We start from the raw sequence: 17,112 nt of genomic DNA on the forward strand, positions 1-17,112 counted from the left end.
CTAAAAATGTTGAATTGCAGGCTTCACTTTCCTTCTCAATTTTACTCTTATAATAGGCTTTCCATTGGTTGTAAGGGGTCTATCAATTTATCCTTCTCTTTGGTTACAATTTTCCTGCAAAGTTGTCAATCCTATTAGGATTAAAAAGCTATTTGTTAAACTACCAAACTAGTTATACTTTTATTATAATGAGATCCATTTACTGAAACATCTAACATTTGATCTCATTCATCCCACTAAGTGCTCATACCGTTCAACAAATACTGGTTATGGGCTCATCTCACTCCTATATATATATAGCACTAATGTAACAACTATGTGCTGCAATGGACCAAATAACTTTGCTTTTGCCTTCTTGGTTATGAACAAATGATATTGGCTTGGAATGATCTGATGACCACAAACTTTAGTAAATCTCAATGCTATGCATCATGGCCATCTACAAAACTAAACCCTAGATATATTAGTATATTGCCTATGTTTTAAAGAGATACAATTTAATCTATTATGTATAATTAATATCATAATGTATTGGTTATCTTTTGAATGGCTTTTAGGCATATAATTTTAAGAGATGATGAAAGAGAATCAATGACTCATAAGAAAGCATTCAAAAACATGGAATAGAGGAAGGCCTTGATGGAACAAGAGATCCTGCCATGGAGCTAAAATCAAACTTGGGAATTAATTAGTGCTTCCACCCCAGATCATAAAGCCCATATTATGTGGATGGGTCTGTAAGGTGAAGATCCATCTAGATGGATTAGTAGTAGAAAAAGATACAAAGCTTGATTGGAGGCTTGAGGCTTTTCATTGCAATATGAATTAGTAGGTTGTGATGAATCACACATCCGGTCTAATAGTGAGGCTCTTACGCGATAATAGAGTTATAATCACACTTGCATTTGTCAGAATCTGTTTTTAAAAAAAAAAACTAGAACTTGCAGGGAAAAATAAATAATTTGAGAGTTAAGAATTGAAGGAAGGCACACATCTATTTTACAAATGAGAATGTCTATTTATAGGCTTATAACCAAATGGAAATTGCAAAAAAATCTCAACTACTGTCAGATTTTATTGGCACTACTACAAACTGAAAACAAAAAATTATGGAGCAAGAATCTAACAAAGACTAAGGTGGTTGTTTGTTTTTGTAGTATTTTATTTCTATTAAGTATTAAAAAGTAAAAAAAAACCATTGTGTTATTTTTTCTATTTAGAAAAAGCCACATATTTTGGCTTTTTCTATTTAGTAAAAAGTTTATAATAAGTCATGAAAAAGTAAAAAAACAAACAACCTAAATTCTAAAACTAAATGGTTTTCAGCAAAAAGCCAAAAAAACAAACACCACCTAAGTCTAACTAAGTCTTTTTCAAACTTCAGAGAGAAACTCTCATGAGTTCTAACAGCATTTAGTGAGTTGTGGAAGATGATGTGAAGAATGTCTTCCTAAGTCGAGAGATATAGATAAAGATATGTACATATAGTAGCCAAAAGGATTTGAGAGCAAAGCTGAATCAAGCTATTTTTGCAAGTTAAAGAAAGACTAAACCAACCATTGAGAGTCTAGCATATTCTATCTATTACAAAAGGAATGTGATGCTTGAATGCACCCTAGTTTCCGCAATTATGTATGAAAGCCAATTCTAATAAGTTGTAGCTAGGTAGCTTAATGTATATCCTGATATTGCATATATTGAAAAAGCTAAAGAAATCTCACCTTGAAGCAGGATGCATGGTGTCTAGTGCAGCAAGCAGGTCTATGCAAAAGTTGAAGAAACCTCATCTTGCAGCAGTATGTTGGCTACTCTGAAATGTGAAACCTACAAGGGGTTTTAGTCTCCTATACAAGAAAAATAAGGCATGCATGGTTAGTGGTTACTATAAAGCTGATTATGATGGTACTGATCATGATACACAAAGATCAACCATTGGTCATATGTTTCACTTTGATTCAACTACAATCTCAGGCAACATATATACATCATCTTTGTCATAAAAAATGACAGAGTATGGTGCAGCAACAATGGTAGCTCATCAAGAAAGTGTGTGATTAGTACACTTACAATGAGGGATCTATACCGACCAGTAGATTGTTCTGCAATAAATTAAATAAATGGCCAGAAATCCCGCTTTGAAAACAAAGCATATTGAAGTGCACTATGACTTTTTAGGAGAAAAAGTTTCTTCATTGAGAGGTAAAGATGCTGACAGTAAAGATGGATGAATAATTAGCAAACTCATTCACGGAAGGCAAGGTAGTGCAAAGCTCAAAAATTCTAACAACTTAGGATGACTTACAAAGCTAGTTAAAAGAAAAGGAAAGTTTTGAGCGGGGGAAAATTGAGGTATCAACAGTAACTTTTAGAATAGTGCACGGCTCGAAGATGGCCACTACCACAGCTATTGTCTGTATCGATCATCCCAATAACTGCAAATTAGCGGCCTCACCAACCAAGCCTTCACTGTTCTTCATCAATTGTCTTGAAGACCGAGCAGATGTGTTCCTCCACTGCTATTCATCTCCAATATTAATAAAGAAGCTTGGAGCTCACAGAGGTGACAACCCCACTTCCCCTTCACATCTATAAAAAAGGAGCTTTCCTCCCATTCATATCCATCTCTGTCCGATTTGCGTGTGAGCTGAAATAGAGAGGCCGATGAGAGGGGGGAGATCGTGAGAGAAGGGAGCAAGGTTTAGGGCTTGAATATCGAGGTCCTGTTTGGTTATGTGTTTTGAGTGGGCTTGTGGTTGTTGTAGCCTATTGGGGTTTTGGGCATGCTTTGTGTTTTATTTTTTGGTGTCTTTTTTACGGCCTTCTTGGTCGCGCATCTCTCTCTCTCTCTCTTTCTCTCTCTCATTTGATATATGTAGTTTTCTTGGTCATGGATCTGTCTGTCTATCTGTCTGTCTGTCTCTCTCTCTCTCTCTCCGTCTCTCTCTTGTATTTGATATATGTGGTTTGCCTGAGGAAAATATTATTTTATTTTACCATTTCCTGTGTGAATTGTGGTTGCCTTGATCATATCCTGAGAGTTGTGTTTACAATTTCTCTGTGACTTGTTGGAGTTAAATTGAAAGAATATTCACTACGCATACTGCCTTGTATGTTTGTTTCCAATTGTATAGAATTAGCCTAATTGCCAGCATGCTAAAACTTCCAATTTTAGCTCACTTTCCCTACCTTAATATATAAAGGAAAAAACATGCTTTCATGGTAGTATTCAGCAACCTTCTTTGACCAAGTTTCTTTCTTCTTCTGATTCATATTTAGTTAGCTACGAATATCCTCTCTTCCCTGATCAATGCAAGTGCTGGGCATAGACTTTTAATTTTTTTTCCAATCATGTGATAGCAGACTCATGCGGAAAATTTTATATTGGGCTTCAGTACCATGCCTGCGATGACCATATCCTGAAGAATATATATACTTCTATAGTCCGGAAAAGCTGTGCCCTTCTCCTTTAAATGCAGCAGGAGTTAGATTCTCGATTATACTACCAACTAAAGAAGACCATTTCAATAGAGATTGGTGATGGATCTTTCTTTTTGTTTTTACTGCAGTACTGTCCTCAGCAAAAAAACAAAACCAAAGGAGGTGGAATTGTGCAGGGTCAAGCCAATGAACAAGATTTTAATCAGCATCTTCAAGGGAAGAAGAAGAAGCAGTATTCAATGACGTCAATAGAGACTTCAGGCTAAATATACCAGCATTGGCATAAAGGAGAAGACCACCACTGAATGGTAAAGAAGACACCTAACTTTTCTTGTAAAGTAGAGAAGAGAAGGGTATTGAATCCTCATTTCAGGGGGAACAAACGCTCCCTGCGCAGGTAACAAACGCTCCCTGGCGCAGGTACCTTTCTCTCTCTCTCTCTCTCTGTCTCAGATATTATTGTTCTGCAGTCTTAGATATTATTATGCTGTAGAAGTAAATAGTTTCTTGGCAGGCTTGCTAAATTTTGAGGATATTTAGGGTTTGCTTTCTATGATGAACATAACATATTTGCATTCTCAGTGCCTCGTACATTTGGTGGAGGCAAGCAACATCTTAAGGAAAGTAAAGTGCCTTAAGAGTGCTGCTTTCACCTCTTCCATTTTATTATCTTCTATATTATACTTCCATAAAGCATGCATCTACTTCTTTAAGCTCTTTAACACATATATCAGATCAGATCTTATGAGTTTTTCCAACACACAAGGGATGAAGAAAGACAACTAGATATTGAACTATAAACGAGATCGATATCATTAAACTCTAGTTGATTGATTTTTTGCTGGCCCCACAAAAAGGTTCTTTAACTGCTTGCAGATCAGCTGTTGGCCAATAAAATTATCCTTAAGAAAACTCGGTTGCTTAGAAAATAACATATAGAGAGACTTCTTGTCAAGAGAATAAAAGGTAAAGAAGAGAAAGGAAAAGAAAGGAAAGGAAAGAAAAGCAAGAGATGCAGCCTGGGGGGGGCCATGCAAGAAAAGCAATGAACACTTGACCAGTCCATTGCCAAAATCCAAGTGGTGGGACGTTGAAGTATGATGGAGCTAGACCAGTATATGTAGCATTATCCTTGAAGGCGTCCTTACCCAGCTCCTTTTTTCTTGTTTCCTCTTTTCTTCTTCTTTTCAGATTCATAGCACGCAGCGAGAGAAAGTGCTTTCTATGCTACCAACAATGGGCCAATCCTTATTATAGGTATGTTGAAACCAACCACATACTCAGACTTCATTGGTTGAATATATTATTTTCATTAACGACAAAAGTCCTATATTTTCAATTTCTTTTAGGTGCAGGACCATGTATAAATATATATATATCTTCTACTTTTCAGATTCATAGCACACAGCTAGAAAAAGGGCTTTCATGCTGCCAACAATGGGCCAATCCTTATTATAGGTTGAAACCAACTACATACTGAGACTTCATTGGTTGTATATATCTATTATTTTCATTGAGGACAAGTATCCTATATTTTCAATCTCTTTTAGGTACAGGACCATATATATATATATATATTGATAAAAGCAATTAAATTTAACTCTCTTTAGTCTCACATTTTTCCTACCACCCAAACAGAGATACAAGGTTTTTACCTTTTTGATCAATGCCAAAAATTTATGCCTAAGGAAGGACAAGGAGTTGGCAGTTAAGTTACGGGGTGAAGCCAAAATAGTCATCATATGTTCTCTCTCCCTAGCAGGGTTATCTACCTTATGGTGAATTCACTGTACTCTAGTCACTTATATGATTATTATCTTGTTATCCTTTTTTCCTTTGGATAAGTGATGGACAGCCTCTGGAACAATTCATTGTTGTATAGCTTTCGACATTTAATAGTGAAGTAGGCTTCCAACCAAATTAATCATTGGATTTAGAGGTAAGAACTTAGTAATTTGATTAAGTACTAATGTGTTTCAAAGAGGGTTACCTTGATATGACTCTGCCTCTACTTGACCTTGGTCAGTCTAAGTTAAAAGGGGCTCTGATTAAAGGTTTAAATATGAAAAACTTTATTCTCAAAGTCCATAGGACAAATGCTATCATGAAAGTAATGATCATAACTCCACATTATGATGTCATTAGGGTAATCCTTAGACAAAAGAGTTACTATGGAGCTCATGCATACCAACTATGCTCTCATCCCCAGTCTTCACAGTTATCTTTCTAATATTTGAACTCAATCTTTACAACCATTTGGACACATGGAAAGTTTGTTAGCTGTAAATCCTCTAAGAAATTTCAAGACTTTTAAGTGCTTGTAGAATGAATAGTGTCAAGAATTTATGCTTTTAATATACCCGCCATTGGTAAATTTTGAAGCTTAAACTGTGATCCATGAACCTAGCTAGGTCCAGGGTGTAACAGAATGCTATTAGAGCTAGGTTATGGCAATGAATCAAGCAGGAGTCCTCACTTGATCAAGCCAAAATTGCTTTATTTTCATTTCATCCAAAGAATGACCCTTGTGGCATAAGACAACTTTAGGGTTTCTTTAATAATAGAAACAAGATATGCTCTTTATTTTCAAAATCAGACAAAACAAAGATAACTTAGTGAAGATGTCCAAGAAAACTACAACTCAATTGATATTCATGAGCAGCCAAAATCTAGCATATTCTTTATTTCAATCATTTTATAGAAAAATAAAAAAAAATTATTGTTGGCCTACTGGTCATGCATTGGTTACCCAAGAATCCTCCAACATTTTCTAGAACATTCGAACCCACAAAATTCATCAATGGCAAATTATCCTGCTCCAAATATCCCAAAATTTAAGTACTTGCAGCATCAATATTTTTCGAGGAGCAAGTGTTTTAGATAATATTTTGTTGAATTCATAGCTAGTATTAGCTGCTATATCCACCAGTAATAAATGATAAAGCTTAAATCATAATCCATCTAGGGTGTGTTAGAATGGTATTAGAGTCAGGTTTAGGCAATCAATGGAGTAGGAGGCAGCTTGATCAATCAAGTGAAAAGTCCTTATCCTCAATTCATCTAGACGATGATCGATGGGGCATAACACAAAGCAGGATTTCTCCATGATGCAATTTTCATTTTGATTCAGCAGATCAATCAGTGGCTTAACAGTGGAGTTTTTTTTTTTTTTCAGTAATACGAAAAAAATCCATTTTTTTATTCAAATGCAGGAAGAAAAAACATAGAAAAAATGTCAAATAACACGGATTCGAAAACTATTAGTCAAGTTCAACCAAACCAAACATGTCCTTTAATCTGATCATTTATGAAAATTAGAACACTTTTTAAAAATATAGTTTTATTTATGGCATATTGGTCAGGTATTTGAGCCCCAAGAATCCTGCAACATTTTCTGACATTTGAACTCAATCCTTGCAACCATTTGTACAAGGGCAAATTCATTAGCTGCAAATCCTCTTCAAAATCCCTCAACACTTCAAATATACGTGAGACAAAGATTTGTCTCCTCCCCTATTTATGAAAATATAGTTGATAATTTAAACTTTCATAAACATTTTTGTATGTTTATTTTCTGGGTTAATAGGTATAAGCTTGCCATATCCACCACTAATATATGGTGAAGTTCAAATGCTGATCCATGCAACTGGGTCCAGGGTGTGACAGAATGGTATAAGGGTCAGCCTTAGGCAATCACTTAAGCAGGACTGCTGAACCAATCTTGCCAAAATTCCTTATTCTCATCCCAAGGATGATTCTTATGATACAATACAAACTTTAGGGTTCCTTTAATAGAATTAAGACTCTCGTTTTTCATTTTTAAAACTTCCTATTTTAGCTCAATTAATTCCGTACCACAATATATAAGGAAAAGATATGCTTTCAGTGGACTACTCATCAATCTTCTTTTACTATGTTTTTTTTTTTTTTTCTTCTGATTCATATTTAGTTAGCTTTGAATATCTACTCTTCCGATTCATCAACCATATATATGCTGAATTTTAGTGTTGGAGTTATTAGGAAGGATATACTTTGATCATCCGGAGAAGCTGTGCCCTTCTGTAAATGTAGCTGGAGTTAGATGCTGGATTTTACCTTTTATCTACCATTTCAATTGAGTTTGGTGGTGGACCTTTGTTTTTGTCTTTTCATTTTTCCCTTCTTGCACTATTGGAGACTGCAGTGGGTCCAGCAAAGAAGAAAACCAAAGGAGTGGAGTTGTGCCCTCTGTCAAACCAGTGAACAAGGTTTTAACCAGAATCTTGAAGGGAAGGGGCAGAAGTCAATGACATCGATAGAGACGTGAGGCTAAACATGCCAGCATTGATTAATGGGAAAGAAGAAACCGAACTTTCCTTGAAAAGTAAAGTGAAGGGTATTGATTAATCTTCCATTTCACCCAGGTACCTCTCTCTCTCTCTCTCTCTCTCTTTCTCTCTTTCTGTGCATCAAGCAAGTCTCAGATATTACTATTCTGCAGTCTTAGATACTATTCTTCTACAGAAGTAAATAGATTTTGGGCAAGCTTGCTATATTTTGAGAGTGTTTAGGGTTTGCTTTCATCAATGATCATAACCCATTACCCATTTGCGTTCTCAGAGTGCCTCCATCACACATTTGGTGGAGGCAAGTAACATCTCAAGGAAAGTAAAGTGCCTTAAGAGTAGTACTGCAACTTTTCACCTCTTCCATTTCATAATCTTCTATATTATGCTTCCATAAAGCATCCACTTCTTTAAGCTCTTCAACACACATACCAGATCAGCTCGTATAATTTTTTCCAACACAGAAGGGATGAAGAAAGACAACTAGGTATTGATTCTTTGCCCAACAAAAAGGTTCTTTAACTGCTTGGTTCTATAAAATCATCCTTAAGAAAACTTGGTTGCCTAGAAAATAAGATACAGAGAGAATTCTTGTAACAAAAAACTGAAGAGAATAAAAAGAAAAGAAAAGAAAGGAAAAGAGAGGAAAGAAAAGAAAAGCAAGAAATGCAGCAGCCTGGAGGGGCCATGCAAGAAAAGCATTGAACACTTGACCAGTCCATCGCCAAAATCCAAGTGGTGGGGTGGTAAACCATGATGGAGCTTGAGCAGTGTATGTAGCATTATCCTTGAAGGCGTGCTTACCCAGGTGCTTAAACTGTAAAGAAAGGAACTTTAGTGCTGCCACGAATGGGCCAAACCTGATCGTGGGTATCTTAAAGCCATCTACATGCTAGGACTTGATATTACTTCTATGTATTACATTAAAGTTATAGGGCCAAAGCCACAATTGTCAACAAATTAAATCATCTCTCCAAGGGTGATCCACACTGTGCTACTGACTTCACTCTATTCACTGGCCCTTTCTTGCACCACTATTTGCTATGACTTGACTCCAGTCACTTATCTATGTAGTACCATCATCTTACTAAGACTTCATTCCAGTCACCAGTAACCTTGTATCCTTTCCCTTTGATTAAGGTAACTAGAGGACGATCAATTTATAATTTGATAGACATCCTCAAGAACATGAAGATAACCCTCTTTAAAACACTTTAGTAGTTAATCAAATTGCTAATTCTTACCTCTAAATCCAATGATTAACTTGGTTTGCAAGTCAGCAACTTGTATATATATATATATGAAGCCTAGGTCAATCTAAATTAAAGTCCTATGGACAAATGCTGCCATGAAAGTAATGTCCATAACTACACATTATGATATCATTAGGGTAATCCTTAGACAAAGAAAGCTATTTATGAGAATATTTTAAGAATTTATGCTGGTGAAAGATGAGTAAATTAACATATAGGCTTGCTGTATCCAACCCTGGTTAATGATGAAGCTTAAACCATGTTGCATGAACCTAGGTCTAGGATGTAAGTGAATGATATTGGAACCAGGTTCAGGCAATGAATCAAGCAAGAGTGCTCAATTGATCAAGCCAAAGTTCCTTTATTTTCTATTCATCCAAAGAATGATCCTTGTGGCATAATACAACTTTAGGGTTTCTTTAATAAAAGAAATAAGATATATTCTTTATTTTAAAAATCAGAAAAAATAAAAAAATAAATAACATAGTAAAGATGTCCAAGAAAACGGATTTGAAAGCTATGAGCCAATTAATTGCATATTGATCATGAGCAATCAAACCTGAACATATTCTTTATTTCAATCATTTAAGCAAACAAGCTCGAATATTTTTTTAAACTCTAGATTTTTTCCATCTATACAAACATCTTTTGATGGGAGAAATTCATTAGTGGCAAATCCTCTTCAAAATATACCAAAATTTAAGTGCTTGCAGCATCAACACATGTGACACAAGAATGTGACTCTATCTATGAGAATATGTTGGATAATTTATCCTATCGAGGAGAAAGAGCCTTTATATGATAATTTGTGGAATTCATAGATTTTACTAACTTGCTATATCCACCACTAACAGATGGTGAAGCTCAAATCATAATCCATGAACCTGGGTCTTGGGTGCGTTAGATGGTATTAGAATCAGGTTTAGGCAATCAATCAAACGAGAGTGCTTAGCTGATCAAGCCGAAATTCCTTATTCTCAATTCGTCCAGAGGATGATCCATCGGGCATAACATGAACTTTAGGGTTTTTTCCATCTTTTTATATTAAAAATAAAATCCATACTTTGTTTCCAAAGACTAATAAAACAAAAATAGAATAGAAAAGATGTCAAATAACATTGATTCAAAAACTATTAATCATATATCTATGAGCACTTCAAAAATTAAAATCAACCAGAACCAAACATGCTTTTTATTTTGATCATTTAAAAAAAATGAGAATTTTTTTTAAAAATCTAGTTTTATTCATGGTATATAATGGTCAGGTATTTGAGACCCAAGAATCCTGCAACATTTGCTAGCATTTGAAATTAGTCTTTACAATCATTTATACCTTGGTAACAGCAAATCCTCTTCAAAAATATCTCAGAACTTCAATATATCTGAGACAAAGATTTGTTTCCTCTCCTATTTATGAGAATAAAGTCAATAATTTATACTTCTGTGAACATTTTTATATGATAATTTACTGAATTCATTGGTATAACCTTGCTATATCTACCATTAATGAATGGGAAAGTTCAAACCCTAGCTCATCCATAAACTTGATTCTAGGGCATAACAGAATGGTATTAATTAGAGTCAGCTTCAGACAATCATTCGAGTGGGATTGCTCAACCAATCAAGCCAAATTCCTTATTCTCATCCAAAGGATGACTCTTATGGCATAACACAAACTCTAGGGTTCCTCTAAGAGAAGTAAGATGGTGGTTCTTCATTTTCAAAAATTGAAAAAAAAAACAAAAACAAAAATAGCATAGAACTTCCAATAACACATCCCAAAACTATGAATTAAGCTGTAATTTCAGGAGTACTTCAAACTTAAAAGCAAGCAGAACTTATAATTAAGATGTAATCTCTGGCATATTGGTCGGGTATGTGAATCAAAGAATCCTCATCATCTAAGAGGCTGTGCCACACGACATGCAGCCAGCACATGGATATCTGGCTCTCGCCAAATGTTGTTAAATGTACTGTCAGATACTGAGCACAATCAGATTTTTAATTGTTTGTGAAAGAAGAAAAGTAGGTATCCTATTCGCTTACAACTTTGTTCAGCAAGCACTGAATTGATTACTCATGTGGAGTCTAAGCATTAAGTATTTGAGATAACAAATTCAGCTTTGTCGAATCCTTTATTCTACCACCCACCCACTAGAAGAATGGCTATGAAGCTTCCACTATTCATATGGGGGCTAAACCACTTTATCTTCTGCTTAATTTGGGACCAGCAACAAGGGAAAGATAGATGCTTTTCTGCTCTCCAAATCATTATCTAAAATAACTTAATTCTACAAGCGTGGAATGCATCAAAGAAAACTATATCTCACTTAAGTGGTTGGACTGTTCCTCGACAGATAACCCTTTCAGTTATTGAGAATGTAGTTTTAACATCACATTAAAATATTAGGGTTGATGTGAAGTTCAATCTCTTGGTGATTGAATTGACACGTTTTTTTAAATCTTTATTGATAATATAAACTTACTTTTGAATAAAAGTAATAGATTGACTAATAACCTTTTACAGATTTTGCTCCTCTTTAACACTACCATGTTCATACTTCTTAGTCCCTTCTACACATCTTTACATAACTACCACTGATGAGCCACCCACTAATCTTGATGCTTCGGAGAATCGTTTTGTTCTCATATTCTTTCCTTTTTTTCCAGTGAAAATCATATATAGAACCCTCTTACCTATCAATACGGTCGTGCCAATTCCTTCCTCCAGAAAACCTAAGCAAGAAAAGCCAAACCCTAGGCAAGCAAAAATGAAGTCAATTTTTTTTGGTTTGTTCTTCTTCATCTTATGTGCTCAAGCCCTTTTGAGCTCAGGTTCTGAAAGCTCATTCAAGTTAAAGAACCAGGATTTCAATCTCTCGAATCGTCTTGTCCAAGGACTGGATGTTCAAGGTATGAATTCTTTAGGGTTTTACGTGAGAAAAGCTGATTTAATCTTGGGTGTTTGAAAGAACCACTAGGGTTCTGATAATTTTGATACTGTATGAAATATATATATGCAGGTGTGAACCAGACTTTTACTGGGCAGTTAGGCGAGAGTGATGATGTAACAAGATATGAGAAGAATGAAAACTTGGTGTATTCAATGAAGGCGAAAGGGAAGGGAGCTTTTGGTGGTGCAAATGTTGTTCATCGCCCACGAGAGTCTCGCAACACAGCCTTAAGATCAGTAAATCCCTCTCTCTTTGTTACAGCCATTACTGCATGTGTTACCCTTGGTTGGTTCCTGGGTTGGTCCCTTGCTTCCCCCTTCTGAGTACTCTTGAGTCTGAGGTCATCATTTGGTTAATTACTCAAACGAGTTCAACAAACTATGATCGATGAGGCTCAAAAGAAGGAATGGTTGGTTCTAATCTCTATCTTTTCCATCAGACAAAGACTAATATTCTAAATGTTTAATTAGGACTATGGTATTGACTATGTGATTTTATCAAATCATCTATCTGAGCAGCACCCTTAGTAGTACTGAGACTCTTCATGGTGATTAGGGTTTTCATCTATAAAAAAGTTTTGGAAGTGTATAAAATAAGAAGCTATGGTATTTGATTATGTCATAGTTTTTGTCCCTTTGTGCAAAACCTTCCCTCTTTATGGGAAGTTTGGAAGACCTAATTCTGCTTGGATTGTAGCATCCAATAATGTAATTTATCAGACATCTAATGTGCAATATGCTTTTGTACTCTAATTTATAATCATCTCTTTTGCATTCTACTTCCTTTTCTTTACTTTTCTCCCAACTTTAGCAATTGTAGGGACATTTTCTAATATTGTATGTATAGTTTCAACCTTTTATGATTTTCATTTAGTGCTATTACAGATCTTTAGTGATATGATGTCAAAGAGATCTTTTTAAAAGCGAATAATAATCTCTTAAACTATGTATCTTAATATAATGTAAAGTATATTATTATTAATTTGTTATCTAACAACTTAATTTTTTTAAGATAAATTAGTAATTTAATAGAGTAGTGGATTAATTAGAATCCTATGAAAAAGAAATGGCATTAATTAAATTACTCGAAATCTCGAGAGAATGAAGTGTTAATGCAATATATATCATAATTGATTAATTCCTTGAACGGCTTAAACTTTTGACATGATGAATTATGTAACATAGCTTGTCCGCGCATGCATTGATGCCACTTGGAAGCATCTAAGAGAGCATTTAAAAGGGTATTTAATAAAATTTAATGATTTAAGTTGAATTTAAGTTACATTATTTTTAATTAAGTCAAAAATTTGATTTATTTAAATTATTTTTAATTTTAAGTTAAAATATTAAGTTATTTTATTAAACATACATGCCTAATAATTTAAATTAAGTCATTAGATTATATTAAGTTACTAACCTAGTTTCTCATTTTAGAGATGATTTAAGTTGAGTTTAAGTTATATTATTTTTAAGTCATTAAATCACCTTACTAAATAAGTTGATTTATTTAAATTATTTTATTTTTTAATTCAAAACAGTAAGTTATTTTATTGAATATATTTAATTTACTTAATAATTTAAATTAAGTCACTAAATTATATTAAGTTGCTAAGCTAATTTTTCAAAAATTAAAATGAGAATATGGCTTTGAAGCTTTTGAAACCCTAACTCTAATATGCACTTTAATAGACCTGCCTTATTTTTTTAAGGAATTAACTAATTATTGAAATCTATTGAAGAATAGTATTTAAGACTTGTTTGGGATGATGTTTAACTTCTGCATTTAGTAATAGAAATAATAAAATTGATTAGTGACATTTATTCTTTGGAAACTTTATTTTAAAAATATTTCTATTAAAATTAGGAATAATTTTGATATTTTTAACAATTTTAATAAAATAAAAAATATGCTTTTTGTATCATATTGAAGGAAAAATATGAATCTTTTTAATTGTTCAAAACATCCATAAATTGAAAGGGGAAAAGTGTATTTTGGTATAATGATTTGAAAATAAATAGAAAATAGAAACCCAATTAATAAAAATTAAATTTATCTTGCAAATTTAAAAATACATTTTGATTTTAATTACCAAAATGCCTTCTTCACATAGATGACAACAATTGTTCAATAGGCTGCATGTGAAATTTCTCTTTCTCTCTCAATCTCATTCTCCAAATGATTCAAAAATTAAAGGAGAAAAAAAAGGCTTTATCTTCAAAATGCCCCTCCTATCAATTCACCATTTTGAAATGGGAGAGAAATTCAACCCAAATTTGAGAGAAAAAAAATTGGGAAAGTAGTAAGGTGCAGGAGAAATTCAACATAAATTTTAGAAAAAGAAGTTAAAAAAGGGGATGAGACATTATGAAAACAAGGGGTCTACTTAGATAAAGAGGAAGTGAGAGTGAGAGAAGTTGGGATCCACTCCAATGCATAGGGGTTGGAAATCTCCTATTCTCCTTATAAAATTATATGTGAAATTTAGGATTTGAATTTTTTATCTTTAACTATTTTTATAAAGACGTCTGTTTAATTAACTATATGAATATTATCTGTTTTAAGTCTAAAAGGCCCTTACCATTTTAAAACGGTGTTTACAAAATTAAGATGATAAAGTTTATACATATATAACATCAAAAACTTTTTCCCCTATCTGATGTGGGATATCATAACTTGTAATTAGTCTAAAAAATAATAATTTTGAATTTAGTGTAATTGTAAATATTATTTTATGTAAATTGAATAAGCACTTTGAATTTTATCTTAAATATTAATTTATGTTAATTTTTTTTTTAAATATGAAATTAAATATTTTTCTACTTTTTTTTCCTTACAATAAGAGACTTTTTTTAAATCAATAAATAAAAAGATTGAATTTTAACATAAAGAGTAGATATTTTTTATTTTAAAGTTTATTTGAAAATATTAATTTACAAAATTCAAAGAAAAAAAATAAGCTTTTATTATAAAGTTTCTTTGATGGATACTTCTATACATTCAATTTTTTTTTTTAATCATTTTTTAATATGACAGAAATGAAAGTAAAAGATTTAATTAAAATAAAATCCATAATGGATTCAATTTTTAAAATTCAAAATTTTAATTAAAAAAATTATTAAATTGTACATTTGAAAATTTAAAATGTTTTGTCACCTTTTTAAGAAGCTAGAAGCCATATCCTCTAATGCACGGATGAAGTTTACTTGAAAAAGTTGTTGCCACCTAACACAAAAAGGACATTATGGAAAAATCATATTGAAAATCTCTTTTTCATATTTTTCAATGTGAGGGGATGACCCACCTTTCCCAATTTTATTCAAACATTTTAAAAGTTATATTTGTTCTTTATCAAATATTGCTTTAATCATTTGGGAAGCACTTCCAAATAGGATTTTTTTTGTTCTTTTTGTAGACCCATATCCTAATAGATTTGGTCATGTTGGTTGACTATTGTTAAAAATAATTTTTTATCCTATTTTCTATTTTTAAAAACATAAAATAGAGGAGTTTGTCTAGTCTAACTGATTTTAAAACACTTTTCTATTTTTAAAAACAAAAAAAAAAATTGTTTTTAAAAATTCATAACATTGTTTCGTCTTTATTTTTTTAAAACAAAGTGAGTTAAATAGATAACGATTTTTAGAGAATAAGTAGAAGTTATTTTCACTCATTTTTAAAAATAAGAGGAAAAAATAGAAAATTTTAAAAAAATAAATTGAATATGATACCATTTTCTTTCTCTTTTCACAATCTAATACCGATATTAAAAATTTTAAAATATGATATTCCTTTAAGTTACTCACATATTTTTCTAATTTCCTTTTAATTTCTTTAAAATTTTTCATTAAGTAAATAAATTTCAAATCAAATTATAGTCAATATATAAAATTTATTAATTATTAATTTTAAAAATAATTTTAAATTTTAAAACTAATTTAACTAATACTAAAAAGTTATAAAACTTGATAACATTAGTAAGTTATAAACCAAAATTTATTTTAAATATATTGATTAGTTTCATCTTTTTATAATTTTTTTTATTAGCCAAATAAACTCAAAATTAAATAAGACTTAATGTATTATATTAATTAATGAGTTTACTAATTTTTAAAAATACTTTAAACCTCAAATAATGAATTAATTAATATCATAAATTTATGGATAAAAATTGGTTTAGAATGACATTTTTTTTTTTTTACACAGAATCATCATTATTTTTTTAGTTTTTTTACTAGGCAAATGAATTCTAAATTAAATAAGACTTAATTTGCTGGATTCATTATGGAGTCTAGTAATTTGTAAAAATAATTTAAAATTCAAATAGTGAACCAATTAATACAAAGAATATATGGATAATACAAAAAAATTATGGATAAAAATGGATATAGAACGACTTTATTGTTTCTTTTTTTCACTAAGCTAGCATATGAACTTTAAATTAAATAAGACTTAATGTGTTGGATACATTAACGAGTTTAATAATTTTTAAAAATAATGTCAAACTCAAACAAAAAAAAGAAGTCAATTAATACCATAAATTTATGGACAAAAAATTGGTTTAAACTGACTTTATTGTTTCTCTTTTACATAAAATTATTATTTTTCAATTTTTTTTTTACTAGGAAAATGAACTCCAAACTAAACAAGGCTTAATGTGTTTGATTCATTAATAAGCCTAATAATTTTTTAAAATAACTTAAAACTCAACTTCAAATTAAATAAGATTTAATGTGTTGAATTCATAAACAAATTTAGTACTTTTTAAAAATAATTTGAAACTCAAATATAAAACTCATTAATACCATAAATTAATGGATAAAAATTAGTTAATTTAAAAACAATTTATCCAAATAAGTTTTTTATTTTTTATTTTTTATTTTTAAAAATAATTTGCCAAATACCCTTATTTTTATAAAATAGTAGAAAATTATTTTTTGTTCTTTTAACTTAAAAACAATTTTTAAAAACAAGTTTAAAAAACATGACCATACAGGCTCTAGTATTTTTTAAGAATATATTTTAATTGTTTTCACTTGTGTCTTGTTTAAAAATAATGTAACAAATATAAAAAATTATTGAAAATAAAATACTACATATAAATAAATTTTTGAAAAATATTTATAAACATAGAAAATAAGTTCA

At 31.6% G+C, this 17,112-nt stretch overlaps 1 protein-coding gene and 1 long non-coding RNA gene across 3 annotated transcripts; both read left to right on the forward strand.

The window, feature by feature from the left end:
* Nucleotides 1-2,288: 2,288 nt before the first annotated feature.
* On the forward strand, nucleotides 2,289-7,972 carry LOC100260295 (uncharacterized). 2 transcript variants are annotated; one of them, XR_002030748.2, is made up of 3 exons: nucleotides 2,289-4,695; nucleotides 4,832-4,896; nucleotides 7,622-7,972. It is a non-coding gene; the product is annotated as an uncharacterized LOC100260295 (long non-coding RNA). The 2 variants fall into 2 exon arrangements; XR_009466613.1 differs by lacking the exon at nucleotides 4,832-4,896.
* Nucleotides 7,973-11,544: 3,572 nt separating this feature from the next.
* On the forward strand, nucleotides 11,545-12,748 carry LOC132252517 (uncharacterized). Its single transcript, XM_002268670.4, has 2 exons — nucleotides 11,545-11,929; nucleotides 12,040-12,748. Exons 1-2 carry the CDS (start codon nucleotides 11,788-11,790, stop codon nucleotides 12,291-12,293), a joined length of 396 nt encoding a protein of 131 aa, XP_002268706.1. The 5' UTR covers nucleotides 11,545-11,787; the 3' UTR covers nucleotides 12,294-12,748.
* Nucleotides 12,749-17,112: the final 4,364 nt, after the last annotated feature.

The sequence above is a fragment of the Vitis vinifera genome, chromosome 9, assembly GCF_030704535.1.
Source record: "Vitis vinifera cultivar Pinot Noir 40024 chromosome 9, ASM3070453v1".
In the NCBI taxonomy this organism is placed as follows: Eukaryota; Viridiplantae; Streptophyta; class Magnoliopsida; order Vitales; family Vitaceae; genus Vitis; species Vitis vinifera.

Excerpts from the sequence above, each read along its gene's own strand:
- LOC132252517 (XM_002268670.4), top strand. The coding sequence starts at position 11,788 with ATGAAGTCAATTTTTTTTGGTTTGTTCTTCTTCATCTTATGTGCTCAA. Across the intron at positions 11,930-12,039 it reads CCAAGGACTGGATGTTCAAG|GTGTGAACCAGACTTTTACT; the intron begins GTATGAATTCTT and ends ATATATATGCAG.